We start from the raw sequence: 25,903 nt of genomic DNA, 5'->3' as shown, positions 1-25,903 counted from the left end.
GGGTCAGTGTGCCAGAGCCAAGCCTCAGCAATAAACAACCAGCCTGAAGCTCAGCCAAATGTTAATCAATGTTCATGCTCTAATGAGTGGGACATTTCGATTGAGATACCCGTATAAACATATAAGATAATAACAGGATTCTGTAGGAAATGTCAACTAATAGCCTTGTGATGTACCTCTCATAAACACTTATCTTATATATAATGATGAGGTTATCTACATAAATAATTATGTTTTCCATTCCATAGAGTGATGACTAATGATGATTTTAATGCAGGTTTGAATCCACCTCGTGACATTAAACTCTCCTTAGTCTCGTTATCCCTCTAACCACTGGGGCTAATGCAATAAAATGCACAAATACAATACAAATAATTTAGAAAGAGGGAATTTGAAACTCTTAACTTGAGGACTTTTATTTGACTCATGTCTAGCAACTCCACAAACAACCCTCCGACCTACTGACTGTTTCTCACCCAGGAGATCATATAATGTGTGTAAACTGACATTCCTCACACCAAAAATGATGTCAAGGCCTTAAGTAACCATTAAAAAGCCTGCCCTGCCTGTAGCATTAGGAATGCTGTGTTTTCATTGTGCTTTCTGAACTCATTGGCTTCTCACACAGTGTGAGGGGATGAGGTCAGCTATGGGAGAGGCTAATCTGCAGGAGGTCTCAACAAATCAGCTAAAGAGCTCTGGTGGGGTTCCTCACTGTCTACCCAAGGCACATGAGTGTGTGTAACAGGGTATAAAGTTCAATGTTATCAGTTTGAGGACAATATTTGTGAGAGCATGAATTTTTATGATTTCTGCTTAAGAATTGATTAGTTTGTTTGGAGCTGTTTACCTAAGGGTCTGTTAAGGTTCTGTTTACCAATAAAACCATTTTACATTAACATTTGAAGTACTTAAGACAGGCTCTTATTAAAAACAACATAGAAAAAAACACAATTAAGATAGCAGGGGCAGATAAGGCTTGAAACCCAGGAAAGATTATTTTCGTCTTTCTTTGACTTTCTTTGAGACACAGACCTTCATACACTAGTAAAATATGCCATAACCCTGCTCTCTTTTCCTCTCAGTGTGTGAACCTGGACAAGCTGGAGCCAGTAGCTAATGAGGAGAGACTGGTCAACAAGTCCATGGGTCTTCTGGACAACCAGAAGTTCTGGGCTGGGATTGTGTTTCCTGACATCGCCCATAACAACAGTACTGACTTGCCCCCTAACGTCAACTTTAAGATCCGCATGGACATTGATAATGTGGAGAGGACAAACAAGATTAAAGATGGGTAAGAGGCTGTTCCTAACTGTTAATTTAATTGCAGAGTCATTGCAGATTTTGTTCTTATGAACTTACTGATTTTCATCTTGCTTTGCAGCTATTGGGACCCTGGTCCCAGGGCAGACCCCTTCGAGGACCTTCGGTACATCTGGGGAGGATTTTCTTACCTACAGGACGTCATTGAGCAGGGAATCATCAGAGCCATCACTGGCACCAAGGAGAAGACAGGCATCTACATTCAGCAGATGCCCTACCCCTGCTATGTTGATGACATGTAAGTGAGACTAATGGCACCTTTCACTATAAAGTGACTTAAAAGGTATGTAACCAAATGTTCTCACTCTTTATCACAGTTTCCTGCGGGTGATGAGTCGGTCAATGCCTCTCTTCATGACCTTGGCATGGATGTACTCGGTAGCCATCATCATCAAGGGAGTGGTATATGAGAAGGAGGCCCGTCTCAGGGAGACCATGAGGATCATGGGACTGAACAACGGCACCCTGTGGCTCAGCTGGTTCATCAGCAGTTTAATCCCGCTCCTGATCAGCGCCGGCTTGTTAGTGATGTTACTGAAGGTTGGTGTTGCCACAGTATCGCACACATACACATGTATACACTTTGTCATCGTGCAGGAATGTAGCAAATTGTAGAAAACAAGTGAACATACTCACACTGATCATTGCTGATGTTTATTCTCAACTCATTTGACCTGATAGTCACTCTGTTTCTCCATGATCACTTCATTGTCAAGAAATGTCCTCAAATTGTGGAAAACAAGTGATATCATACTGCTGTAACCAGGAAACTATTTCATCCTCTTTCTCTTCTTTCCCTGCCACCCTTCTCAGATGGGCAACCTGCTGCCTTACAGTGACCCAGGAGTGGTGTTTCTTTTCCTGGGGTCCTTTGGCGTAGTAACCATCATGCAGTGTTTCCTCATCAGCACCCTGTTCTCTCGTGCCAACTTGGCAGCTGCCTGCGGTGGCATCATATACTTCACCCTCTACTTGCCCTACGTACTGTGCGTTGCCTGGCAAGACTATGTGGGCTTTGGAGCAAAAGTTGTAGTGGTGCGTAGAAGAAATTGAATTATACACACATGAATACATGCAGAAATACATACATTATGTGATGAGTGTTGTGTTGTTGAGATTTCACCCTCACATCTATGTCTAGAAATCTAATCTCTTCATTGCCACATAGTGATCTAAAAAGGTCTCTAGTATTCTTTTAAATGGACCTACGTGTCCAAAAATTACATCTACATACATCCCCTATCCAAAGTTTAGCTCTGCTAATCTCTGGTTTCTCCGTTCTTCTCACAGAGTCTGCTGTCTCCTGTGGCTTTTGGTTTTGGCTGTGAGTACTTTGCCCTGTTTGAGGAGCAAGGGGTGGGCATCCAGTGGTCAAACCTGCTCGCCAGCCCTCTGGAGGAAGACAGCTACAACCTGACCACCTCTATCTGCCTCATGCTGTTCGACGCCGTGCTCTACGGAATAATGACCTGGTATATCGAAGCTGTGTTCCCTGGTAAGAGATTAAATTGCTAAATCAATCATGTACTGTTAAATAATGCAGAGTATTATGAGTTGTATTAGCTTGGCGGACAGGACTGAAAACAAAACAATTCACTCTATTCCAGGTCAGTACGGGATCCCCAGGCCTTGGTATTTCCCCTTCACTAGGACGTACTGGTGCGGAGAGAAAGAGAACAAGAACCTCTCCACCCCTCTGTCAAAGAAGGGCAACGCTGAAGGTACAATCATTATTACTAATATCAATTGTCTTTCTGTTTATAGAAGAGTTTAGATATAAATAAATAGATGATACCTGAGCTTGTGTCATTGCTAAAATGCTGTTGTCTATGTCTTTCTTTTTCCCCCAGCTGTGTGTATTGAGGAGGAGCCGGGCCACATTGAGCCAGGTGTTTACATTGAGAATCTGGTGAAGGTCTACAGCAATGGAAACAAGCTTGCTGTAGACGGACTGTCCCTGAGGTTCTATAACGGACAGATAACCTCCTTCCTTGGCCACAACGGAGCTGGCAAGACCACAACAATGTAAGATACACATTATCTGCAATACACTTGCAGTACTGCTGAGTTAAACTGAGTTGAGCGTCTGAAACTAGTTGAAAGATTTTGAAGTTGAGATGGTGACTGTCCCTGCCTTCTTTCCTGATAGGTCAATCCTGACAGGGTTGTTTCCACCCACTTCTGGTACAGCCTACATCCTCGGCAAGGACATCCGCACTGAACTCAGCACCATCCGGCAGAATCTGGGCGTCTGTCCTCAGCACAACGTACTATTTAGCATGTGCGTGAACTGTCAAATTAGTATCTTAAGAGCTCAACATCGAGAACGGAATTCTTTGCACACTTGTAGCCTTTTGTGTTTTGGTAATTGTGTAATTTGTTGTTGTAATCCAGGCTGACAGTGGAGGAACACATCTGGTTCTACGGCCGTCTGAAGGGGCTGCCAGAGGAGATGGTGAAGGCTGAGATGGAACAAATTGTGAACGATGTCGGACTACCCCACAAACGACAGTCCCGCACCAACGCGCTGTCTGGTCAGTTTGATTGTTTTACTTTTTTTAAATTTTTCTTTTCATTTTACAAGAAATATTAAACATGCGTGTAGGTTTTACATGAAAACTGTCATTCTGACCTTTTCTTCTTGTTGTCTTTGTAGGAGGCATGCAAAGGAAGCTGTCAGTGGCCCTGGCTTTTGTCGGGGGCTCCAAGGTTGTAATCCTGGATGAACCTACTGCTGGGGTCGATCCCTATGCGCGCAGGGGTATCTGGGACCTGCTGCTTAAATACAGACAAGGTAAATAGGACTGATAGTTGGTTTGTAGTAATATGATAGTTAGTAATTATTTCCAATATTTTATATATTTAATTCTGTAGTTTGACACTTGAATAATTTTATTCCTCTGTCAGGCCGCACCATCATCCTGTCCACACACCACATGGATGAGGCCGACATCCTGGGTGACCGTATTGCCATCATTTCCCACGGCAAGCTGTGCTGCGTAGGCTCCTCGCTCTTCCTGAAGACCCATCTGGGCACAGGCTACTACCTGACCCTGGTCAAGAGAGACTATGACTTGACTCTTCAGTCCTGCAGGAATTCTGCCAGCACAGTCTCATACAGCAAGAAGCCAGAGAAGGTAAAAGAGATGTCATGGAAAACGTGTGTTTTTAAAAGATACAAAAGAAGTAGTCTCACTTCCAGAGCCTTTGTCTCAGCTAACAAGAGATGATTTTCAGGAAGGAAGGAGATTTAATCTTTCTTTTACCCTCTTTGTCTTTTTCTTTAGGAGGACAATGTATCAGAGAGCAGTTCAGATGCTGGTCTGGGCAGTGAACCAGAGAGTGAAACCACCACTATTGGTAAGAACTGACACTCAATTGACTGCTTCAGAGGTGGACAAGTGTATTCCAAAATTAACTTTGCATATGAACAATGTCGATATTGTGTTATTCCCTCTCACCAACTTCTCACTCTTTCTGACGATTTTGTCCCTACAGATGTGTCTCTCATCTCCAACGTGATATTCAAGCATGTCCCAGAGGCTCGCATGGTTGAGGACCTCGGCCATGAACTCACCTATGTCTTGCCCTACCAGTCAGCTAAAGACGGAGCCTTTGTAGAGCTCTTCCATGAGCTGGATGACAGACTCACTGACCTGGGAATATCCAGCTATGGAATATCTGATACCACACTGGAGGAGGTAAGGAGCAATAAAAAGTTTACACACCTTTTTGTCTCTTCTTTTTATTTTCTGTTTGATTTATTGTTTATATTCTTCTGCCAATGTTTTAATCGCATGTCTTCCAACTCGGCAGATCTTCCTGAAAGTTGCAGAGGACAGTGGAGTGGATTCAGTTGAGCTTTCAGGTGAGATTTGCACCTTTTCTAGACTTATATTAGCAGAAACAATCTGAATTATTGCAGGAGCTGTCTTTAAACAAAACAGAAGACTTAAAACTTGAAAGATTGTTTAAATGAGCTCTCCTGTGGCTGCAGATGGAGTCGTGCCAACCAGAACTCGCCGCCATCATGCATTTGGAGACCACCAGAGCTGCCTGAAGCCCTTCACTGAGGACGACTTTGATTTCAACGACTCTGAAGGTGACCCAGGTAGAACTGCACTACCCAGCATGCAGTGCAATGATAGCAACACTCTTGTCACTATCATTGCTGTTAGTGTTTGTACCCAGAGGTGTATTTCACCAACAATGTACGTAGAAAAATAGAAGGCATATGTCACATTTGAGAACAGTTTCTAATGAACTGAAATCAATTGTTCTGTGCCAGTAAAATGCAGACACTCTGTTCAGTTTATTAGCAAATCAAGCAACAGACTTACAATGTTGCAAATTTGCTCACATGTATCATGGTGTTCCTGTCCAGAATCCCGAGAGACTGACTGGCTCAGTGGAACAGATGGCAAAGGTTCATACCAGGTCAAAGGCTGGAGTCTGAAGAGACAGCAGTTTGTTGCACTACTGTGGAAACGGTTCCTCTACGCTCGACGCTCCAGGAAAGGCTTCTTTGCTCAGGTATACTGAAGCTATTATGATAAACATGTACTGTAAACTATAAAAAGAGGTAATCAGTGTAGGTATTTCTGTCTTGAATTTACCATACAGTGTTCATAACATAATTTCCCTGTTAGAAGAAGAATTGTAATAAACTGTCATGACGTTGTTTTTCAGATTGTTCTTCCGGCAGTGTTTGTGTGTATTGCCCTGGTGTTCAGTCTGATTGTTCCTCCATTTGGAAAGTACCCAAGTCTGGCTCTGGATCCAAGCATGTATGGAGAACAGTTTAACTTCATCAGGTGAGATATTGCATGTTCCTCCTTTTCATCAATTTATCAAATAACAAAAAAGAGATTTCTCTGCTCATTTTATACATTCTTGACATTAAACTAGATAATTATCAGTAAAATCTATGCTTAGTCTTCATTCTGTAGCTATTTCTACCTACAAAGTGCTCAACTCATCAATTAAAAGGTTACCTAACTGTACTAGTGTTTGCATGTTACCTAACTGATGTATTTATAACTCACCGGCTTAACAGCTGAACGCAGTCATTAAGTAACTGTGAAACTCAAAATAAAAAAAGCGAAAAATTTCAAAGAGTGGCAGAGTCGGAAATTTTAAATGTCACTCTATTATTAACCCATTGATAAACATAATTTGTTTGTGATGATTTGTCTGTGTATTTCCACTTACAGTTAATAAATGTATGTATTATTAAAGATATTATAATTAACTGAAGGTATTATATAGGATAATATATGTTTTATTAAAGGCAATGGGTTCTCTGTGTCTCTGTAGTAATGACTTACCCGAGGACCCTCACATCAACAAACTACTAGGAGCTCTCACAGAAAAACCAGGATTTGGAACTCGCTGCATGGAAGGAGAACCCATACCGTGAGTTTTGACAAAAGTCAACAAACATTTACGAAAATAAATATATGTAGACCTTAAATATGGTGTGCATAAAATGGAGATTTGGAGTTAAATTTTAACATGTCTATCTCTGTGCTCCAGGGACACTCACTGTACAGCAGTTGAAGATGAGTGGTCGGTCCCGCCAGTCTCCCAAAGTGTGAAGGACATGTTCGACAAAGGCAATTGGTCCATGGAGAATCCCTCACCCCTATGTGAGTGCAGCTGTGGAGGACGTAAGAGGATGCTTCCCGAATGTCCTGCTGGTGCTGGGGGACTTCCACCACCACAGGTTGGTGATACCACAAAGTCGAAACTAAAGTGTAATGGGGGACTCTCCTCCTCCTTCTCTCTTGCACACACAAATACAAGTAAAGTGATAATGCTGCACAAAAGAACACAGTTTTAACGAACTGTTGTGTCTGTTTGCGTATCCAGAAGATGATCAGTGACAAAGACACTCTTCAGAATCTGACCGGCAGAAACGTCTCAGACTATCTGGTGAAAACCTACGCGCAGATCATTGGCAAGAGGTATCCATCATTTTACACATTTGTGTGACACATTTATATTTGTGCTAATTCTTGCCTGCTATTATTTCTCATTCAAAGGGGCATTAAGCATAACATTTTTTTCTTCTTTTTCAGTCTGAAGAACAAGATTTGGGTCAATGAATTCAGGTACATAATCAGACATGATCCATCTTGAGCTTATTTGTCAATAATATCCACCTGACTGCCTCTCTGCTGTCTCCCTCGCTGATATTAAAATGATTGTTCTCTATGCAGATACGGTGGATTTTCATTGGGCGCCAGGAGTTCTCAGCTTTTGTCCCACACGGATGAAATCGATGATGCAATCGCTCAGTTGAGGAGACGCTTCCGTCTAGAGACAGTAAGTGATTTCATTACAGTTTTATTTCACATGCTGCACCAAGCTAATGCACAAGAAAAGCTTATTAATGTAGCCACTTTTACTACTGTGGTTTCAATTAGTCAGGGGTACAACACAAACTGCTGAATACAGCAGCTCGTTTCTACATTTTTAGGTTTTTATATATTCCAACTGTAGCGGTACTACTCTGGATAGACTTGCAGGTTTGAACAGTGTCAGTTTACCCGTGTGCTAAAGACGATTCTCTCCCTCTCCCTCTCCTTCTTTCTCTGCCTCTCCCACCCTCCAGGGTACTGCAGCGGATCGTTTTTTTCACAGTCTCTCCAGTTTTATCCAAGGATTGGACACCAAGAATAACGTCAAGGTTAGCACACACAAACACACACTGGTTATACAACAGCACATGGCTTTGTAGGTTACCGTCAAGCTTTTTACCAAATTCTTTAACAATGCTGCTGTGCACCCATTACACCCATGTGCTTCACTCACTTTTTTCATATTGTGTCATTTGATTGCATAATAATTGTTTTTTCTTCTGTGTATTTCTCTGAATTTGTATCAACTTTGTTGAGGGCAACGTTGAGGAAAAAACATAATTACATTGTCACATTTTAGGCATGTGGGTAATGCTTTTATCCAGAGAAACTAGCTGAAAAAGCTTTAATTCCTCAATTCCACCACATAAAAAACAAAAAGCAACAAGATTTAAAAAGATCAAAACCTGGAAAGAAATAAGACAGAAGGGAAAGGAAAGAAATAAAAAGAAGGGCTAAAGCGGGAGACAGAACCAAGAGGATAACATATATTTAGTTAAAAAATACTGTAGTATCTTTAGTCTCTTGCAGACTTGTGCTGATCACCAAGCTACTAATTTACTCCCAGCCTGCTTTGTATGTCCTCTGAGGTTACTGAAACTAAAATGCCTGCCTCTCTCTCTCCAGATTTGGTTCAACAACAAGGGCTGGCACAGCATTGGTTCTTTCCTCAATGTGATGAACAATGGCATCCTAAGGGCAAGTCTGCCAGCCGGCAAAGACCCCACAAAGTTTGGCATCACTGCCTTCAATCACCCGCTCAACCTCACCAAGGAGCAGCTGTCACAGGTCGCACTGTGAGTATTACTGTTAATACGGGGATACATTTCAAAACTATAACATAATCTCTTTGACCTTTTTTTAAGAAACATCTCCTCACATTCTCATTGCTTCCTGTGCTCTGTTCCGCCCTCTATCTCAGGATGACGACATCAGTAGATGTGTTGGTTTCCATCTGCGTGATCTTCGCCATGTCTTTCGTTCCTGCCAGCTTTGTGGTCTTCCTCATCCAGGAGAGAGTGAACAAGGCCAAACACATGCAGTTCATCAGCGGAGTGCAGCCTTTACTCTATTGGCTGGCCAACTTCATTTGGGATATGGTGAGACATTTCAGTCGAGCACCACTGGCTCCTCTCCAAACTATATTAGAAATAGAGAAATGTCCCCTTATATCAGGACATAATGCAGTTATATAATATCATTATCTTAAAACTTACCAAAGCTTCTGTTTTACCCTCCCTCTCTTCCTCTCTTGCAGTGTAACTACATCGTCCCAGCCACACTAGTCATCATCATCTTTGTGTGTTTCCAACAAGACGCCTACGTCTCCTCCACCAATCTGCCTGTGCTGGCCCTGCTGCTGCTGCTCTACGGGTACGCTTGACAGACATTCAATGTCGTTGGCTCATACCTGGCTCTTTGTTTTCTCAGTTTCTCTAACCTCATCTAAAATTATCTTTGTATCTTTTCCCAGATGGTCAATCACTCCTCTGATGTACCCAGCCTCGTTCTTCTTTAAGATCCCCAGCACGGCCTACGTGGTTCTGACCAGCGTTAACATACTGATTGGAATCAACGGCAGCGTCTCCACATTTGTACTGGAGCTGTTTGGAAGCAATGTAAATAAAAAGTCACTTCTGATTCAAATAGTTAGAGTAGCAGTAGTTTGATTGATTGTTGATTCAAACAGTGTCAAGAAAGAGAGAGAGATTTCTGAATACAGACTGAATGCATGAATATTTACTGTAAATATGACTTTATTCCCATTTAAGGAAATCGGTGGTATCAACGACATCCTGAAGAATGTGTTCCTCATATTCCCTCACTTCTGTCTGGGCAGAGGACTGATTGATATGGTGAAGAATCAGGCAATGGCTGACGCTTTGGAGAGATTTGGTAATTATAAGCAGGCTTTTACCAACTACTGGAAATGTATCCTAGTTTGTTTTAAAATTTTAGTTAAAGATGCAGTTTCTAAATGTTTTTAAAATGTTTGTTCTCTGGTTCTGGTTGTGTCTCTGTAGGTGAAAACCGCTTCCGCTCCCCTCTGGCCTGGGACATGGTGGGAAAGAACCTGTTTGCTATGGCCATAGAAGGCTTGATCTTCTTCGTCATCACCGTCCTCATTCAGTACCGCTTCTGCTTCAAGGCCAGGTGGGTGAAACCTTCAAGACACGTGTGCACAAACAATCACTCCATAGTTTATTGTATAACACAGCATCCATTACTAAAGATATCAACAATTGGAGGATTTGGATTTGAATTCCCTCTGGATTCTCAACTAAAGTCTGTCCTATAAGCCTGTCTTGAATGTGACCTCTCCTTCTTCTGCCGCCTGTGTCCTTCCAGGTCATCTATCAGTCACCTGAAGCCTATTGGAGAAGAAGATGAGGATGTGGCCAGAGAGCGACAGAGGATTCTGAGTGGAGCAGGACAGTCGGACATCCTGGAGCTCAGACAGCTCACCAAGATTTACAAGCGGAAACAGAAGCCTGCAGTGGATCGGTTGTGTGTCGGCATCCCCCCTGGAGAGGTATGCACTGGACAACATTGATCAAACTTTCTTTAGTACAGGAACACAGTTTGTGTATCAGATTTCAACTAATATGATGAATGTGCAAGACACATAATCCCCATATCCTGGTCCTCGTGTTAACATTGTTTTTCTTCTCCTGCAGTGCTTTGGTTTGCTGGGGGTGAATGGAGCAGGGAAAACCAGCACCTTTAAAATGCTGACAGGAGACTCTGTGGTCACCAGTGGAGAGGCCTACCTGGCTGGCAAGAGGTAAGACACCTCAAAATATACAATACGTCCAATTATTTTATTTTTTTCATTTGTAATTAGCCTAGCAAGAAGTAGTCACAACAATATATTCTGGGGATCAAAGGTACTTGAAATAAATATTGATCAAGGCAGAATAAAGCAAGCCCATACCACTCCTGTTGAGATACTGACTTCAAGCAAAGTCTTGCACAATTAAATTAGCTTTTTTTCATTTGTGAGAAAACATTCAATACAAGTAAAAGTTTTGCTTAAAATATATATTTTTTGCTTTCTGTAAAGCTTATTTACACTCTTGTCTGTGTGTGTGTATCTCACTCCAGTGTAAATACAGAGATAGATGAGGTGCATCAGAACATGGGCTACTGTCCTCAGTTTGATGCCATCAACGACCTTCTGACCGGCAGAGAACACCTCGAGTTTTACGCTATCCTGAGAGGAGTGCCTGAGAAGGAAGTCTGTGAGGTCAGTAACAAACAAACCTGCTGTATTTACTATGACATACTGTATTGGACTTTTCTACTCCACAGAGGAATTATATGACATATTGAAAACTTCATTCTGTCCACTAGGTGGCAGAGTGGGGCATCAGGAAGCTGGGCTTGGTCAAATATGTGGACAAGGCAGCGGGCAGCTACAGTGGAGGAAACATGAGGAAACTGTCCACTGCCATCGCTCTCATAGGAGGACCACCTGTAGTCTTTCTGGTCAGTGAAAATGTTCAAACATACACAAATGCTGCTGAATCATTTTGCATAAAGCAGGACAGGAGGGTGACCCACAGGTTCTTGAAAACAATGGATTGAGTGTAACAGCAGCTGAGTATCTGTTGTTTTCTGTTCACAGGATGAACCAACTACAGGCATGGACCCTAAGGCACGCCGTGCTCTGTGGAACGCAATACTGAGTATCATCAAAGAGGGACGATCTGTAGTCCTGACCTCCCACAGGTTAGACTGGGCATCTGAATTACATCATTACAACATCCCATTAACTATTACAAATTTGTGTGTTTAGCTTAACATGACAAAACTCAACCTGGTGTGCTTTTTACAGCATGGAGGAGTGTGAAGCACTCTGCACAAGAATGGCCATCATGGTCAACGGCAGGTTCCGCTGTTTGGGCAGTGTGCAGCACCTCAAAAATAGGTGAGAATATACGCCAGACTAGTATTTCAAAAACGCTCACACACACAAGAAATGAAAAAATACTAGTTTTCTCCAGATTATTGTTTAAACAATTCAGTTGAACGAAAATTTGCTTTGTCATGTTCTTATCAGGTTTGGTGATGGCTATACCATCATCCTGCGGGTGGCTGGCCCAGACCCAGACCTTCGGCCAGTGATGGAGTTCATCGAGCGTGAGCTGCCTGGCAGCACACTGAAGGAGAAACACCGTAACATGCTGCAGTACCAGCTGCCCTCCTCCCTAACCTCCCTCGCCCGCATCTTCTCCCTGCTCTCTAAAAACAAGGAGGCGCTCAGCATAGAAGATTACTCCGTCTCCCAGACAACTCTAGACCAAGTAAGCAAGAGCACCCAAGGCTCTGACTAAAACCTTATTGTGACTTTACTTTAGGTTAAGTCTAATTCCTCTTTCCACTTCTTTTTCCGTCTCGCAGGTGTTTGTAAATTTCGCCAAGGACCAAAGTGATGAGGACCACCTGAAAGACGTCCATCTGAACAAGCGGGACGCTGTGGTAGTGGACATTTCCAAGCTAAACTCTTTCCTCACGGACAACAAGACCAGGGAGAGCTGCGTCTGATCCCACAACATACCATCAGTGGGAGTTGCTATGCTTCACCCACCCTCCCCCATCACACAAAATATGGACCACTAACCTGCGGGGGAGACAGACTATGTTAAACAAATTTTTTTCTATTTTTTAGTATTTTTTAATTGTTATCATTTCTCAGTGGACCTGCACTTCAGTGCACAGCCTCTTGAAAAGGCAGAGACTGCAGGTATTGTGACAGACACTGAAACAATGAAAACTCAATGCAAATCAATGCAAGAAATATATATAAATATATTTAAGATGAGAAGATATTCCTGTGAGGGTTGGGGACCGGTGCTTCTCCTTCACTAGATGGACAGAAAGAAAAAACACTTGAAGTGACAGCAAGATTATGATGCTGTGTCAGACTGGAAAGCTTGTAGCCCTGCTACTCACTCAATGGACACGGCATCGGGGATGATAGAAGGAAATCTCTCTAGTTTTTAAATCCCCGTACCTAAAGGTAGTTAGCCGTAGTCAGTGCGACGTGTATGTGCTATGGTAAAAGAGTTCGGATCATTCACTGCCAACTGCTAAAAGATGGACTGACTACTTTTTTATCAGGGTTAAACCTCTCGCAATCGATCTCTTCGTTACCAAGCTCAGTTGTTTTATAATGCAAATGATGGTAAAGAAGCATTTACAATCCAATTGATTTCCATCACAAACATGCACTCATGCAACATGTAAATTTGTACTAATTAGTTTTTTTAAGATAATTTAATTCTAATAGACAAACATAACCTCTATGGAGTGTTTTTTTCTTTGTTTGGATAACAATTACAACGGATAACCAAGTTGTCTTTTTTTATTTGTTCTTGGTGTCCTTGACATTGTCCAGCACAGTGCCTATACTGTATCATGGTGGAGAGAGAAATCTGAACACTCCATTAAAAAAACAACACCGTATGAAGGCTGCTATGGAATGTATAAGACAGATACCACCATGCATCAAAGCACAAAAAAAAAGCTTATTGTGAAGATGATGGATGAAACTTGACTGTTTTTTTGTCCTTCATTGTCAAAAACAAAACAAAAAAAATCTTGTGGTTGCTTGATGTCTGTACATGATGCAGCCTGCTATACTGGCTTGTTTTTACTCGTCCTGCCCTCTTCAAATGGAACTGAAGGCCAATCAGAACGGACGGAGGATAACCATCGTTCACTGGCAGTTGTGACTTCGACAGAAATCTGAAGATTGCTAAAGATTTTGGACTGGTTTCTTGAAAGGTGATTGGAAATATATACTGCATGTTTTCCACTGTGCCACACACCTTGACTATCAGCACTTCTATGTGTGTGTGTGTGCCAGAGCATGCCGTCAGATCAGCGTGTAAAGGACAGGAGACGACTGAATTGTGCTTCATTGTTGTTGGGTTACCGGCACATATATATATGTGAGTCTAAATCCAAATTCTGTTGTAAAAAAAAAAAAAGAATCTGTATCAAAATGTGATTTGATGATGAATCAGATGGAAATGTTCCTGCAAGTAAAACTCTAGCTCCCATACAGCGTCTTGTGTGGGATCTGAAGATAGTAACTTTTCCAGTAACATGCTTTTCTACATGCCTGTATGAGGGCACGTTGGGAGTAATTAAGACCTGAGCCATCACCAGTGTGGATATTATGTAAAGTAGCAGCAGTATCTTGTGATGTCGAATTTAAAAAAACTAACAAAAAAAAAAGTTACAGTGGAGTGAACAAACAGTATCTGTGCCAAATGGAGCTGAATATATATCTTTGATCAACCAGCATAATATCAAGGAGGCAACTGTTTTGTAAAGTTTAAGTTGTGCTTTGGTTTCAGTTCTTTATCCATCAGCTCCCCCACAGAAATCCTCCTCTCTCATTGTCAGCAGCTCAGAAACAAAAAGCTGCACCCTCATTCAGTCTCCATCAGACTGCGAGTTTTTTCTGCCGATGTTGCCAAATTCTAATCTTTCTGTCTGTCCACATTAAGAAGCTGCGACATTGAAGTTGACTGTACTGTCAGTAACTCAAATTTTTAGACGTGAGGTTGAGAGACTTCTGAAACTACACGTTAACAGGGACCACGTGAATTAGAGTTGTGCTTGTAATGCTTTATAATCCAGGGTTTAAATTGGTGACAGTTTGTCATCACAGGTGCTCTGTGTCATATTCAATCTTGGAAAGGGTTTCCGTTTTCTCGGGGATCCGATCACAGCTGTGGGGTTTCAAACTTGCCCTCAGCTGAATGTGAGCACTTTATAGACTTCATAGCCTGTTGTGTCAAAGATGTAGAAGTAAGGGATTTGGGTATGGCAAATTAGACATTTAAAAAAAAAAACAATCTCTGCACTGGAACACAGGTATAATTCTGACAAGATGAAGCTACACCACTGCATTAAAACATTTGTTTAAGACACTTGAAATAGAGAACGAAGGCTTACATGTGATTGAGAGAAAAGCAGAGAGAGTAGAGAGACAAAGAGAGAAACGCAGGACAGTAAGATGGTGATATTTCTCTTCTCGTGCTCAATATTATTTGTTTACATTTTTAAGTATTAAACAGCTGTTTGGGTCTGTTACTCATTGTGTATAGTTCTTCTTTGCATTAATAAACAAAAAATTCATACATTTTGAAAAAAAGAGACTCCTGATTTGATTATTTTTGTCATAGCAGCTGTGTAGTGGATGCTAATGTGGGCTTGTCAAATGGAAGTTTGTAGCTAATGACTGAACAAAAGATATGTTGACTGAATCACTGGGCGTGTGTGTTATGTAATGTGTGCTATAAGTTTCTAGAGAGTGCATGTGTTGGTGTGTCTGTTGTCACCTGCTGCGTTCCCACACACGCACGCACGCACGCACGCACGCACGCACGCACGCACACTGCCCCACACAGTTCTATCTGTAAGTGAAACACACTCAGAGGTTTCTGTTATTCATCCACCAACATCATGACTGGAAGAGTTGTTTTTCTGGGACTCCTGCTCATCTGTGTGGCTGCAGGTAAAGAAAAGACATTTAGTCTCAGGTACTTTTACAATCTAGTTGTTACAGGTTAGGATTTAATTGTTTAGAAACATTTAGATGCCACAGAGTGACACATGCAGCGCCTATAAAAATATTCAGCCCTACGAGGAAGTGTTCATGTTTTATTGTCTTACAACATTGTTAACATTGATTAATAAAAAAATAAAAAAAGTGAAATTGAGAGAAATATACAACTTTTTGTATGCTTTTTACAGGCACTTTACAGTAAAATCCTTTGTACGTCAGGATTACACACACACACTTCCTGTATTATCTATTAACAATAATAAATTATAAATATCAATAACAGGAACTATAATGACTTCTCTCATCACAGCATAGATTCACATAATTCAGGTCTGGGTGTATGGTCAGTTTTGCATACTATTGATATGTTTTATTCATGTATAAGGCTAGGTTGCTTATGTGCTTGCATGTAAGCCAGGATTTATGGGGTATGAAGTTCATTTGCTTTCGTTACAGATGCTGAGAAGAACTCTGGACTCCTGAAAAAGGTGCTGCACCGTGACTTAGCCGTGTGTGTGTGTATGGGTGTGTGTGTGTGAGAGAGAGAGAGAGAGAGAGAAAAGTAATATTATTGAATGATTTTTAAGCATTTTATTTATATTGTGCTGACTGAAGGTAAGTCACACCACCCCCTGTGTGCTTTGTTGTTTATTGTCTGGCAGCCTTCCTGCGCTGACATGGAGATCGTGGCGTGTCCTCTGAACCTCGCTCCTGTGTGCGGCAGCGACGGGAACACCTATGCCAACGAGTGTACCCTGTGTGCAGAGAGACAGTGAGTACTCACAGCTGCTCCTCTGTCACAGTATTCACACATTAACACCACCAAAAGCAGGCTTAATGGAGGATATTACAGTCGCCCCCTGGTGGTGAATGAATTTATGGACTACAGCCGCAGTGTGAAGTCATTGGATGACTACAGCAACTGATTCAAATGACTGGAAATGTTCCTGTTCAGTCTATTATTCATCTATTGGTCATTATAAGAAAATGATCATGTCTTTGTTGAATGAATCATTATAAAGCTCTACATTTCAGATTGTCTTGCATTAGTACTTTTTATTTCAGCATGACAAAAATACAGGCAAAACAGATTTTCCAATTAAATATACATGGATGGCTTAAAGATTTCTTTTGTTTGGGGCACCTCTTGCTGATATCATCTCCAAACCTCTCAAAATCACACAGAAGCTTCTAGAGAGGAATAATATGTCTCTTTTTTTACTCTTTTTAGAACGTTTGTCTCTGCTTGTATTTCTCTTGATATATATATATATATATATATATATATATATATATATATATATATATATATATATTCTTTTAACCCTATAACACATAATTTACTGTATTAAAAATCCTCATTGATGGCTTTATTTACTATCTCTCCACCATTTCTCGACTTTGCTTCCACATTCACAGTGAGTTTTGATTTTGGTGTTATGATCCATTTTGCAGAATGACCAAAATGGACATTTTAATTGCCAAAGAGGAGAGCTGCTGATCTGCGCAGGAGATGAATCAGGATCTGATTATCAACCCAACATGGATCTTTAAAAAGACCTGAATGTCTGTGTCATTGCAATGAGTAATAAATGTCCATAAGCAGTAAACAACTGCCTGGTGTGTTGTTATTTTTTCATCATTAAAATCCCACTAGGTCTATTAAGAGATCTGGCCAGAAGGACTAAAAGAGAAGCTACAACATAATCTGAAAACATTCCTTTGTAAAGTGAAGGTAGGAGGTGAATGATCGGTTGGTTATCTCTGTGGGAGAGCCAAATATTTACACTCCTTATACTGAGTAACACACAGCTCAATGATGCGCAGGCGTGTGTGTGTGTGTGTGTGTGTGTGTGTGTGTGTGTGTGTGTGTGTGTGCGATAAGAAAACAGTGTGAGCAAATGCATTGGCAAAAGAAGAAAGGCAAGAGTATGACAGAAGCACAGAGCGACACACTGGGAGAGAGGACATAAAAAACAGAGAGGAATCAAGTGTTGAATCGTGAGGACAAAAGGTCAATTCAGTCACATGATTGAAACCAGGAAACGGACAAGTGTTTTCAATCCAGCTGCTTCCTTAATCTTTACAGGACAGAAGAACAAAGCTTTTAAGACTTGGACTGACTTATCAACGATGATAGGAAACCAAGTGGAACATGTGTGAGTAAAAACTGTAAATACTCGATGTCGGTCGGTTATGGTGTTACGCAGAGTTCAGATTGACAACTTGACTGTAGCAGTTTTAAATGGAGACAGAGCAACAGTAAACCTGTACCTGAGCTGATCATTATGAACTCACTTTATGAAATATTAATAATTGTTTACCTTGTTTGATAACTTTAGTTTAGTTTAGTCCATCCCATTCATTTCTGTTTGGTTCAGGTCAGTATTATAATATTGTCACTGTTTCTCAGGGTCTCCACAGCTCAGGAGTGTCAGAATGGGATCTCTATGGACCTCTTCCTGCATCTTTCACTCATACCAGCTGTGAGTCTGTCCGTTTAACATTTTGGGCCAAATTAAAATTAACCTCAATTAGTAACACACAAATGAATTTAAAATGTATTTGTATTAATCTAACTTCAATTTGATTTGAAAAAACTGTTAAAAGTTTAGCAACTTTTAAAAAATGCTTCAGTTGGTAACACATCATTTAATTAAGTTTTTATAACCAATCAAGTTAATAAGTTAGATAAAAGTTTAATAACGTAATAATTTTAGTCATTTTTTAACAATTCTCCTTTCACCCTTCAACTCAGTGGATTATCCTGCCACCTCAAACATACAGTATATATCAACTTATTTCCACTTTCACACAGTCAGTGATGCAAACAAAGCATTGTTCCAGTAGGTTTGTTAATGCACAGATTTCTTGTCCTCCAGGTGCTGATTGTAGGGATACTCTCATTCCTTCAGAAAAGAGCCCAGAGACTGGGCATCGACCACAGACTGCCCTTCCTGAGGGGACGTTTTGCCATTGTAGTGTAAGTCTACTGCAGCAACAGTAAATGTCTCAAGAAAAAGACAAAAAAAAACCCAGCTATATGTGCCTCAATCCCATAGCTATAGGTCCTTAAGCCACATGAGCAATATGGCTTTGTTTGTGTTCATGGTATTTTGTCGTTACTGTGCCCCAGGCCTTTGGATACTATAGGTAGCCTCAGTAATCGTTGGTCCTATGGGTTTGCATTTGGTGCCGTATCTTCCACCGTCCTGCTGCTCTTCTCTGAACAGTACATCCCGTTCACTGTCCCACCCTGGGCTAGAGGTACCCCCACGGTTTATTATTATTATCCAGACTCTATATAAAAACCTATAATATAATGTTGGCTGATGTGATGTTTCCTGATCATTCTCTGCAGCTATAGTGTATCTGATTGGAGCTTTAGAGGTGGGCCTGGCCTATTTCCCTTTCTTTGCCTGCCTGTCCACACCTTTCCGAGCGGCTGGGGCAGTGCTGGGAATACTCTACTCTCTGTCCTGGTAAACAATCATTATTATTATATGTTCAAACACAAGTCTCACAGTGTAGATCAGCACAGCAAAATGCAACACTTCCACAATATATAAAAAGGTTGGGCTATATGGACAGATGAATGGCTTATAAAAAGCCTTAGAAAACACATTGCATCTCTCTGCGCTTCTCTGCAGGATCATTGTTACAGTCTGGGATATGTTCACCTGTCCCGGTGGTAAGGTGGGTGAGTATAAAATATATCAGTGTAAATATTCAAATATTGCAGCGTGGCTTCCCCCAAGCAACCAGCCTCCTCCACCCAGTTTCAGCCCACGACACCTAAATATAAAACATTCATTTATGAAGAGTTGACTGTTGGTATTTTTGTTGAAATCGAAAGAAAAATCAATGAATTAATAACTTTGTCTGTATGATTTAAAAGATTCTGGGTAAATACCAGAAGATTATTGTTGAGTGGCCCTGCGTCCTCTCCCTCATCTTCCTCTTGGGTCGATTTTCCTACATGTTGGTTAAAGCTGTTCGAATACATCTGCAACTGGAACAGGAGGTCAGCATAACAAATCTAGATATTTGATACTTCTTAGATAATTAACAGATTGACAACTTGCTGTACAGTAGTGGGTACAGTGATTATATAACTATTATATATATTTTTCTATCTGAATAATACATTGAATCTGCTGCCAGGACCCGGAAGAGCTGATTGAGCAACACCAGGTGCTGCATGTTAAGAGCCTGCTGAGGAAAACACCTGCACGCAGGTAGAATACACACTTATGCACTAATGCTGCTTTCAAGTGTTCCTGGTACAAGTGGGGATTTTCACTTCTATCGCTTGTTAAGGGTTCCACCATTTCTGCATTTAACAAGTTTACCATTACCTTCTTGATATTTTTTACTAACTTTTGAGTCAGCCATATATATCATTCATTAATAAGTATTAACATCAAGATACAGAGTTACAACTTTGAGATTTTCTAAGTAAGATGAGTATTAACAGAAATGGAGTTGGAGACTGAAAATCCATCAAAGTGAAAATTATATCTATCCAAACTCATCTGTTTTTTATGAAAGTTACCTTATTGTTGTGTGGTCTAGTCCGGTAGGCTCTGGCATCCAATATTTTGGAGACAGCGTCTTAACTGCATTGATATCATGAGTGTCCGACTAATATTTATTAACACATAGTTGTATAATGAAATTAAAGTTTGTAGTTCCTTCATGCACATACAAAAACATAATCAAATTCATAGAATAACATCAAAAAGAAATCAATATATACAGTAAAAAAATACATATATGTATTCATACAACAATAACAAGCCCAGCTGCCAAAAAACTTATTTGACTTATCATCTCACTACTACAATTCAGATGGCTCTCAGCTACACACAGTGATGGATACACACACACACACACACACACACACACACACACAAAAACGATGGATTTGACCCTCCCTTCTGTGTTGCAGTAAGCCCCTCAGCTGGTTCCAGCGCAGAGTGTATGAGTGGGACCCCTACTTCAAGTTCCCCAACAGGATCATCGGCACTACCATTATATCCCTTATAGGCCTGTATACGGTACAGAAAGACATATCTAAACCACATAGCTCATCCATACATTTTGTTTGGGAAAAGTGTTACGGAAACATCTCATCTGTGCATCTGCTGTCTTTTTGTCATTATTCTAGGTGACCCTGGTAGACTACAATCTCAGCAATGTGGTTTTTGACAAAGCAGAGAGTTGGAAGAATACACTCAAAGAGCTGGTTACTTCTTGTAACCAGACTGAAGCTCTGGGCGCCTTGATACCACAGCTAGAGGAATTAATCTATGTGGCCAGGAGTGAGTTGGCCTGCACCCTCCACTAACAGTCTGTTGCATTTATTATCTGTGTGATCAATGCTCCATTCATTAGACAAGTTATATTCTGCTTCCTTGATTCTGAACATTTACAAAAGCTAAAAATCAACTCCAATTATTTTATTTTTTTTGTGTGTATTTTTGGAACAGAAAGATAATCCCATTATCAACCTGTAGAGGGGACAGAGGAACACCAACATTTTTAGTCATCAAGGTTATTATAGTTAACTAAAACTAAACACAATGTGTGAAAAAAAAGCTTTTAGTAAACTGAAGTAAAAATAAAAACTACTAAAGACTTCAGAAAAACTAACTGAAATTATGTTGTATACTTGCAACAGTAACATAAAATAAAAATATGCAGGAAATTTGGTCATATTTGTCAGCACAACAAGCATGAGGAGGCCTTGGTGGATATGTTTATTGAGACTGCGATGTCCGTATGACTTGAACTTGTATTGTAATACCTGATATCTTAATAACTGACGAATACCCCCATATTAAAATTAAAAACACACACACAAAACAAACAAAAAGTAAAGTTAAGTCAAGCCAGGTGTTGTTATTTCTTTTATTCTAGAGTCTTGGCTCGCTACCACCATCTTTGCTAGTCTCAACACCTTGGCCTACACCTTCCATGTCTTGAAATGTTACAGGTAAGATAACTAATAATATCTGAAATATACAAAAACTACTGAAAGGTTAACTCACAAATGTAAATTTTAAATCTTTGGACTGGAATTTCAAAAAAGTAAATGAACCAATTTAGTTTATGGGAGATTGGATGAAATTTCCCACCCAGTTATCCAAACCCCATGAGTGACATGGTTTACTGTCGCCACAGAAAACACTTAAAGAGACTGTGGAAAGGGCAGAAGAGTTTTCTCCCTGAGAAGTTTCACAACCCTAGGCCTGCTGTCAGCGTAGTAAGTAACACACACACACACACACACACACACACACACACACACACACACACACACACACACACACACACACACACACACACACAGCAGATGGTTCCAGGGCAAATCAAATTTCTGCTTGGCTTTAAAGACTCAAAATCAGCATTCACAAGTGTTACATTGGCCCCAGTTTAAATGTGTTTCCAGGTCATTGTATGTGTGTTAGTGTATGATCTACATATTTTATGGAAGATTTCCACATATTTTGAACCATAAGGCCTCTGCACCACACCAGCATTGCAAACACTTCATAATTATCACAATTTGGTTCCGTCTCTCAGCCCTCGTAATGAGGCTCCCAGAGTGGAGAACAGGCTCTACCTAACACACACATTTGCAAGTGTCTGAAATGTTTTAAATGTGTGAGTGTGGATTTTAATGTTTTAAGTATGTAGAGTGTATGGGTATAAACACACTTTTGATCAACAGACTTTATGAATGCACAAACAAGTTTTCTGACTGAATTTTCACAGGCTTCCATCACAAGATACTCTGGGTGGCAAATAGCGTTTACGCTATGGGGTAAGCTTTTCACCTTCTGAAAAACATGAAGAATTGACCTGTATATGCTTTCAAACCAAAAACAGCAGCTGAGCAGATGTTCTGAGTTATGGGATTGAGCCCAAAATGTGTTTTTCCTGCTTTTTCTCAACTGACACCGTAAGTGAGTCTGGAGGGAGAGAATGAGGGAGGAAGTTTCCATTAACGGGGAGTTTTAGGCAGTAACTAACTTTTCAGTGACCAGGCCCATATAATGGAGACCGTTAAGTAAGTTCAACTCATTTTAGAGGTGCCTGTAAAACCATGCAAACCTCTCAGAGATAATTTCATTGGAGAGCTTTAGAGTCCCATGATGTTTTAAGTGGGGCTTCATATACTTTTCCAGACAGACGAGAAAGTAGTGTTGAGAAAATCTCAAAATACCTGTCATTTTGTTATTTGTTATATGGCAAATCCAAACAAGATCCGAACAGCTGTAGCTGTGAAACCCACATCACACCTATAGACACCTTTTAGTGTCTACCTACCAAATGTGTTTGCAGGGTAATGTATCACTCAACCAGTGCATTTGTTGATAGCAGCCATGTTTATATTCGCTGTATTTCTGCATATTTGTTATTGCCCTATCACACAGAAAAGAAGAGTTTGGAGAATAGTTTATTTTTTTTAAAGCTGCACAGTCCCACTGCATGAGTAAAATATTTAGATAAGCAACATAAATTCAGACATAATATGTGACATACCTTGATGTCTCTTCTGCATTTTCTTTTCAGGCTATCTGATTGTCCATTTTATCCACTTCCTCTTTGCTCTGCTGTTCGTCTATTTGCTGGTTCTTCCTATACAGCATGGGAGAGTACTGAGCCTGCTCAGCAACCTGGGAATTATACTGTAAGGCTGCTCTACCTGTGGTTGTGGATTTATTAATGGATGGCTAGATTGACAGATTGATTGATTGAGGTTGATTGATTTTTTATCTCTCCTGTGTCTCTCAGTCTGACCATCAGTCTGGTGATGGCCCTAGTGATTCTCCAGATTGTTCTGGTTCAGATCTTCTTCCTTCAGGACAAAATGTCTCCTACCGATAAAAACAAACCTCTGGCTCTCAACAACAGGTGGGTAGATTACAATATAGGTGGACCATAAAATCATCAGAGGGAAACTCAGTAAAACCAAGGTCCTCTTTTACCAGCAAACACTGTTGAAAGGTGCTGGTGATGAAGGCCAAATGTCTGCTGAAGCCATAAAACATGCACTCTCTAACTTACTCAGTAGTGTGATAAACAAGTAGCTAAACAGAGCTTTAATGCCCATGTGTCAAATGTTAATAGAACAAGTGAATATGATTGAAAGTAAATCCATATGGTGCAGTAACTTTCTTCCCCACCTCTTCAGGAAGGCGTTCCACTGCTTCAACTACTTCTTCTTTTTCTACAACGTGGTGATGGGAATCAGCAACTGCATATTGAGGTTGCTGTGCAGCATTGTGGTGGGAACATGGCTGGTGTCCCGCATAGACCGGACCATTATGCAGAGAGGATATGAAGGCATGGATGCAGGTAAGCTGAACTCCAAATGAGATGTACAGTATGTGTGTCAAAGGCGAAATATTGTTTTAACGAATCAAGAAGAACTGATTTCCAGAGTTACTACAATAAAATATTACAGTCAAACCTAAGCTAACCCTGGTTCATCAGGGTTGAATTATACATTGAGACTTTGATTCCTCCTGGAGTATTTTAGTCTGCTGTGTCCACATTTTCCAGCAGATGGCAGCATTTCACTGAGCATCAGGGGAGTTACTGTAAGATAAAAAGTTAGTGCGATAACTGTGAGGGAAAATGCTACATCCTGTAGATATGGATTTATTTATGTATTTACTAAATGTATGCTTCAGTCATGGATTTTGATTACTGCCAGTAATACATTTAATCAAGTTTTTAGAAGATATTTTATAAGAGAAATAAAGAAAAAAGAAATAGGGAGAACACTAAATGCTTTTTGTGACAGCTGGGAACAGCTTTCCTGGGAAATAAATGAAAATATGACAGAGAAAAATCATTTTTACAGTTACACTTTATAAAAACCAGCCAGCATTAACAACTGTATCGTCTTATCAGAGTTCAATTGTTGGTGTTGACAACTAAACATGTGAAACACTTCAGGTTGTAGCGTATAATTCAGTCATGCATCTGTCAGTTTTTCATCAGTCGTGCATCGTCCTCAAACACATATTGTTAAAAACACTGTAAATGCAGTGTTTCTTTCTCATATACATTAAGGTGTGTGTATCCAACAGTATTTCTTGTATCTTCTAGGCTACAGTACTTGGATTGGGATGATCTTTGCTGACCACTATCATAATAATCCAGTCATGGTGTGTTTCTGCCAGCTGCTGGTCTCCAAAACGCCGGAGAAACAAACTGCATCTTCATACTCCACATTCAGCAACACGCCATCTGGTCAGTAGTGTGTGTGTTTGTAGCCCTTATATGAACAATCATCCACAGATGCCAGTAATGCACTGAGCCTATAACCAAACTAGCATCTTCTTTTAAATATTTCACTTTTATTTATGCAGATTTGTTTGATTTTGCCAAATTTAATCTAACACAGATTTATGTTTTGTCAGAATTAGTCTTTTTTAAATTGTTTGTGGATTTGTTTTTTCATTCATTATTCTTTTCTTAATTTCTAGTTAATTAACTTTTGACTTTTTTCCAGAGTCCTCTGTGAATAGCCGTGCCAGGAGGCGTTGGATGTTGTTCTATTGTTTACTGAGGAACCCTCATCTGATCTTAGTCAGAAAGCACCACCTCTCCTCATCTTCATCACTACAGACATCATCATCTCCCCAGTCAGAAGCAGTGGTGCATGCTTGGGTCATGGCATCTCAAACACAGAGTCGCCAGGCAGCGTCACAGTCGCCACCGGAGATCATTGTCACACCAGCAGACAACTGTTGAAGAAACATTTTTCATTGATTATGATCTAATTAAAAATGTATTATTGGAGGAACTCAATGGTGTAGAAGGAGAACTGACAAGTTTTTTCAAAGGCTGACATTTCAGAAAGGTTTGGCGAAGTCAATAAAGCTGATACTTCTTGTCACCAAAACATACTTCACTGACAGCACTCCTAAGGGAAAGTCTAGCACTAACATCTGACGTCAAGATATAATTTAATTAATATGATCAATTATTTGCACATATAATAATAAGCTTTAGCATCTACTCTACAAATAGATATCTCTCTCATTTTTTTTATTTGTTCAAAATTGCTGTGTTATAAAATGTAAACTGGTATATAAATGTTTATGCATGCTGCTGTATATTCTCAATAAACTTTTGGATAAAGAAAGGAAAAAAAGAGAAAGAAAAAGAGCTTTGTATTTGAACACTGTAAATGTGGCTTTGAAGACAAGCAAATGCTTTCTGTTGGAAATGGTTAAAGGTGTGATTCACTTAAAATTGTAAGTATAGTGTCCATAATTTTGAAGTTTAAGATTTCCGACAGCACTTAAAAGCAGCATATTTTTGCAATTCA

General features: G+C 40.3%; 3 protein-coding genes across 5 annotated transcripts in view; all 3 read left to right on the top strand.

Annotated features, from left to right (window-relative positions):
* The window catches only part of LOC127354138 (phospholipid-transporting ATPase ABCA1), a 38,794-nt gene extending 23,659 nt beyond the window's left edge, over positions 1-15,135 (top strand). The window contains exons 13-49 of one of the 2 annotated variants that reach the window (XM_051383824.1): positions 1,086-1,294; positions 1,385-1,561; positions 1,641-1,863; positions 2,137-2,358; positions 2,614-2,818; positions 2,931-3,044; positions 3,174-3,348; positions 3,473-3,604; positions 3,718-3,857; positions 3,980-4,117; positions 4,231-4,460; positions 4,611-4,683; positions 4,822-5,024; positions 5,140-5,191; positions 5,321-5,425; positions 5,708-5,856; positions 6,013-6,137; positions 6,640-6,738; positions 6,859-7,048; positions 7,195-7,289; positions 7,404-7,436; positions 7,545-7,650; positions 7,940-8,014; positions 8,592-8,761; positions 8,887-9,064; positions 9,223-9,338; positions 9,439-9,583; positions 9,737-9,860; positions 9,989-10,118; positions 10,314-10,497; positions 10,643-10,749; positions 11,070-11,211; positions 11,319-11,453; positions 11,593-11,696; positions 11,803-11,895; positions 12,028-12,271; positions 12,369-15,135. In XM_051383824.1, the coding sequence (XP_051239784.1) occupies positions 1,086-1,294; positions 1,385-1,561; positions 1,641-1,863; positions 2,137-2,358; positions 2,614-2,818; positions 2,931-3,044; positions 3,174-3,348; positions 3,473-3,604; positions 3,718-3,857; positions 3,980-4,117; positions 4,231-4,460; positions 4,611-4,683; positions 4,822-5,024; positions 5,140-5,191; positions 5,321-5,425; positions 5,708-5,856; positions 6,013-6,137; positions 6,640-6,738; positions 6,859-7,048; positions 7,195-7,289; positions 7,404-7,436; positions 7,545-7,650; positions 7,940-8,014; positions 8,592-8,761; positions 8,887-9,064; positions 9,223-9,338; positions 9,439-9,583; positions 9,737-9,860; positions 9,989-10,118; positions 10,314-10,497; positions 10,643-10,749; positions 11,070-11,211; positions 11,319-11,453; positions 11,593-11,696; positions 11,803-11,895; positions 12,028-12,271; positions 12,369-12,512 (5,286 nt within the window). In that variant the 3' untranslated portion in view covers positions 12,513-15,135. Of the gene's footprint in view, positions 1-1,085; positions 1,295-1,384; positions 1,562-1,640; positions 1,864-2,136; positions 2,359-2,613; positions 2,819-2,930; positions 3,045-3,173; positions 3,349-3,472; positions 3,605-3,717; positions 3,858-3,979; positions 4,118-4,230; positions 4,461-4,610; positions 4,684-4,821; positions 5,025-5,139; positions 5,192-5,320; positions 5,435-5,707; positions 5,857-6,012; positions 6,138-6,639; positions 6,739-6,858; positions 7,049-7,194; positions 7,290-7,403; positions 7,437-7,544; positions 7,651-7,939; positions 8,015-8,591; positions 8,762-8,886; positions 9,065-9,222; positions 9,339-9,438; positions 9,584-9,736; positions 9,861-9,988; positions 10,119-10,313; positions 10,498-10,642; positions 10,750-11,069; positions 11,212-11,318; positions 11,454-11,592; positions 11,697-11,802; positions 11,896-12,027; positions 12,272-12,368 lie in introns of both variants that reach the window. The other variant, XM_051383823.1, reaches the window with a different exon arrangement.
* A 208-nt stretch (positions 15,136-15,343) lies between these two features.
* Positions 15,344-17,162, top strand: spink4 (serine peptidase inhibitor, Kazal type 4). Its single transcript, XM_051383828.1, has 4 exons — positions 15,344-15,498; positions 16,006-16,037; positions 16,212-16,321; positions 17,005-17,162. Exons 1-4 carry the CDS (start codon positions 15,447-15,449, stop codon positions 17,048-17,050), a joined length of 240 nt encoding a protein of 79 aa, XP_051239788.1. The 5' UTR covers positions 15,344-15,446; the 3' UTR covers positions 17,051-17,162.
* Positions 17,163-17,457: 295 nt separating this feature from the next.
* stra6l (STRA6-like) lies at positions 17,458-25,720 on the top strand. 2 transcript variants are annotated; one of them, XM_051383826.1, is made up of 19 exons: positions 17,532-17,550; positions 17,639-17,708; positions 17,963-18,035; positions 18,432-18,532; positions 18,686-18,816; positions 18,911-19,031; positions 19,200-19,245; positions 19,448-19,573; positions 19,714-19,787; positions 20,501-20,609; positions 20,720-20,873; positions 21,472-21,547; positions 21,736-21,817; positions 22,330-22,378; positions 23,131-23,248; positions 23,353-23,472; positions 23,753-23,916; positions 24,676-24,819; positions 25,082-25,720. In XM_051383826.1, the coding sequence occupies exons 2-19, from the start codon at positions 17,683-17,685 to the stop codon at positions 25,321-25,323; spliced, it is 1,956 nt and encodes a 651-aa protein (XP_051239786.1). In that variant the 5' UTR covers positions 17,532-17,550; positions 17,639-17,682; the 3' UTR covers positions 25,324-25,720. The 2 variants fall into 2 exon arrangements, with proteins under 2 accessions (XP_051239785.1, XP_051239786.1); XM_051383825.1 differs by having other exon boundaries at positions 17,458-17,708.
* The last annotated feature ends 183 nt before the right edge of the window (positions 25,721-25,903 follow it).

The sequence above is a fragment of the Dicentrarchus labrax genome, unplaced genomic scaffold (assembly GCF_905237075.1).
Source record: "Dicentrarchus labrax unplaced genomic scaffold, dlabrax2021, whole genome shotgun sequence".
NCBI classification, from domain to species: Eukaryota; Metazoa; Chordata; class Actinopteri; family Moronidae; genus Dicentrarchus; species Dicentrarchus labrax.
This window is presented reverse-complemented; position numbering and strand designations above follow the sequence as displayed.

Coding starts and splice junctions, on each gene's coding strand:
- spink4 (XM_051383828.1), top strand. CDS start 15,447: ATGACTGGAAGAGTTGTTTTTCTGGGACTCCTGCTCATCTGTGTGGCT. Junction 15,499..16,005: donor GCTCATCTGTGTGGCTGCAG/GTAAAGAAAAGA, acceptor CTTTCGTTACAG/ATGCTGAGAAGAACTCTGGA. Junction 16,322..17,004: donor ACCCTGTGTGCAGAGAGACA/GTGAGTACTCAC, acceptor TCCATTTTGCAG/AATGACCAAAATGGACATTT.
- stra6l (XM_051383825.1), top strand. CDS start 17,578: ATGATTGAAACCAGGAAACGGACAAGTGTTTTCAATCCAGCTGCTTCC. Junction 23,249..23,352: donor AGCAACCTGGGAATTATACT/GTAAGGCTGCTC, acceptor TGTGTCTCTCAG/TCTGACCATCAGTCTGGTGA. Junction 23,473..23,752: donor CCTCTGGCTCTCAACAACAG/GTGGGTAGATTA, acceptor CCACCTCTTCAG/GAAGGCGTTCCACTGCTTCA.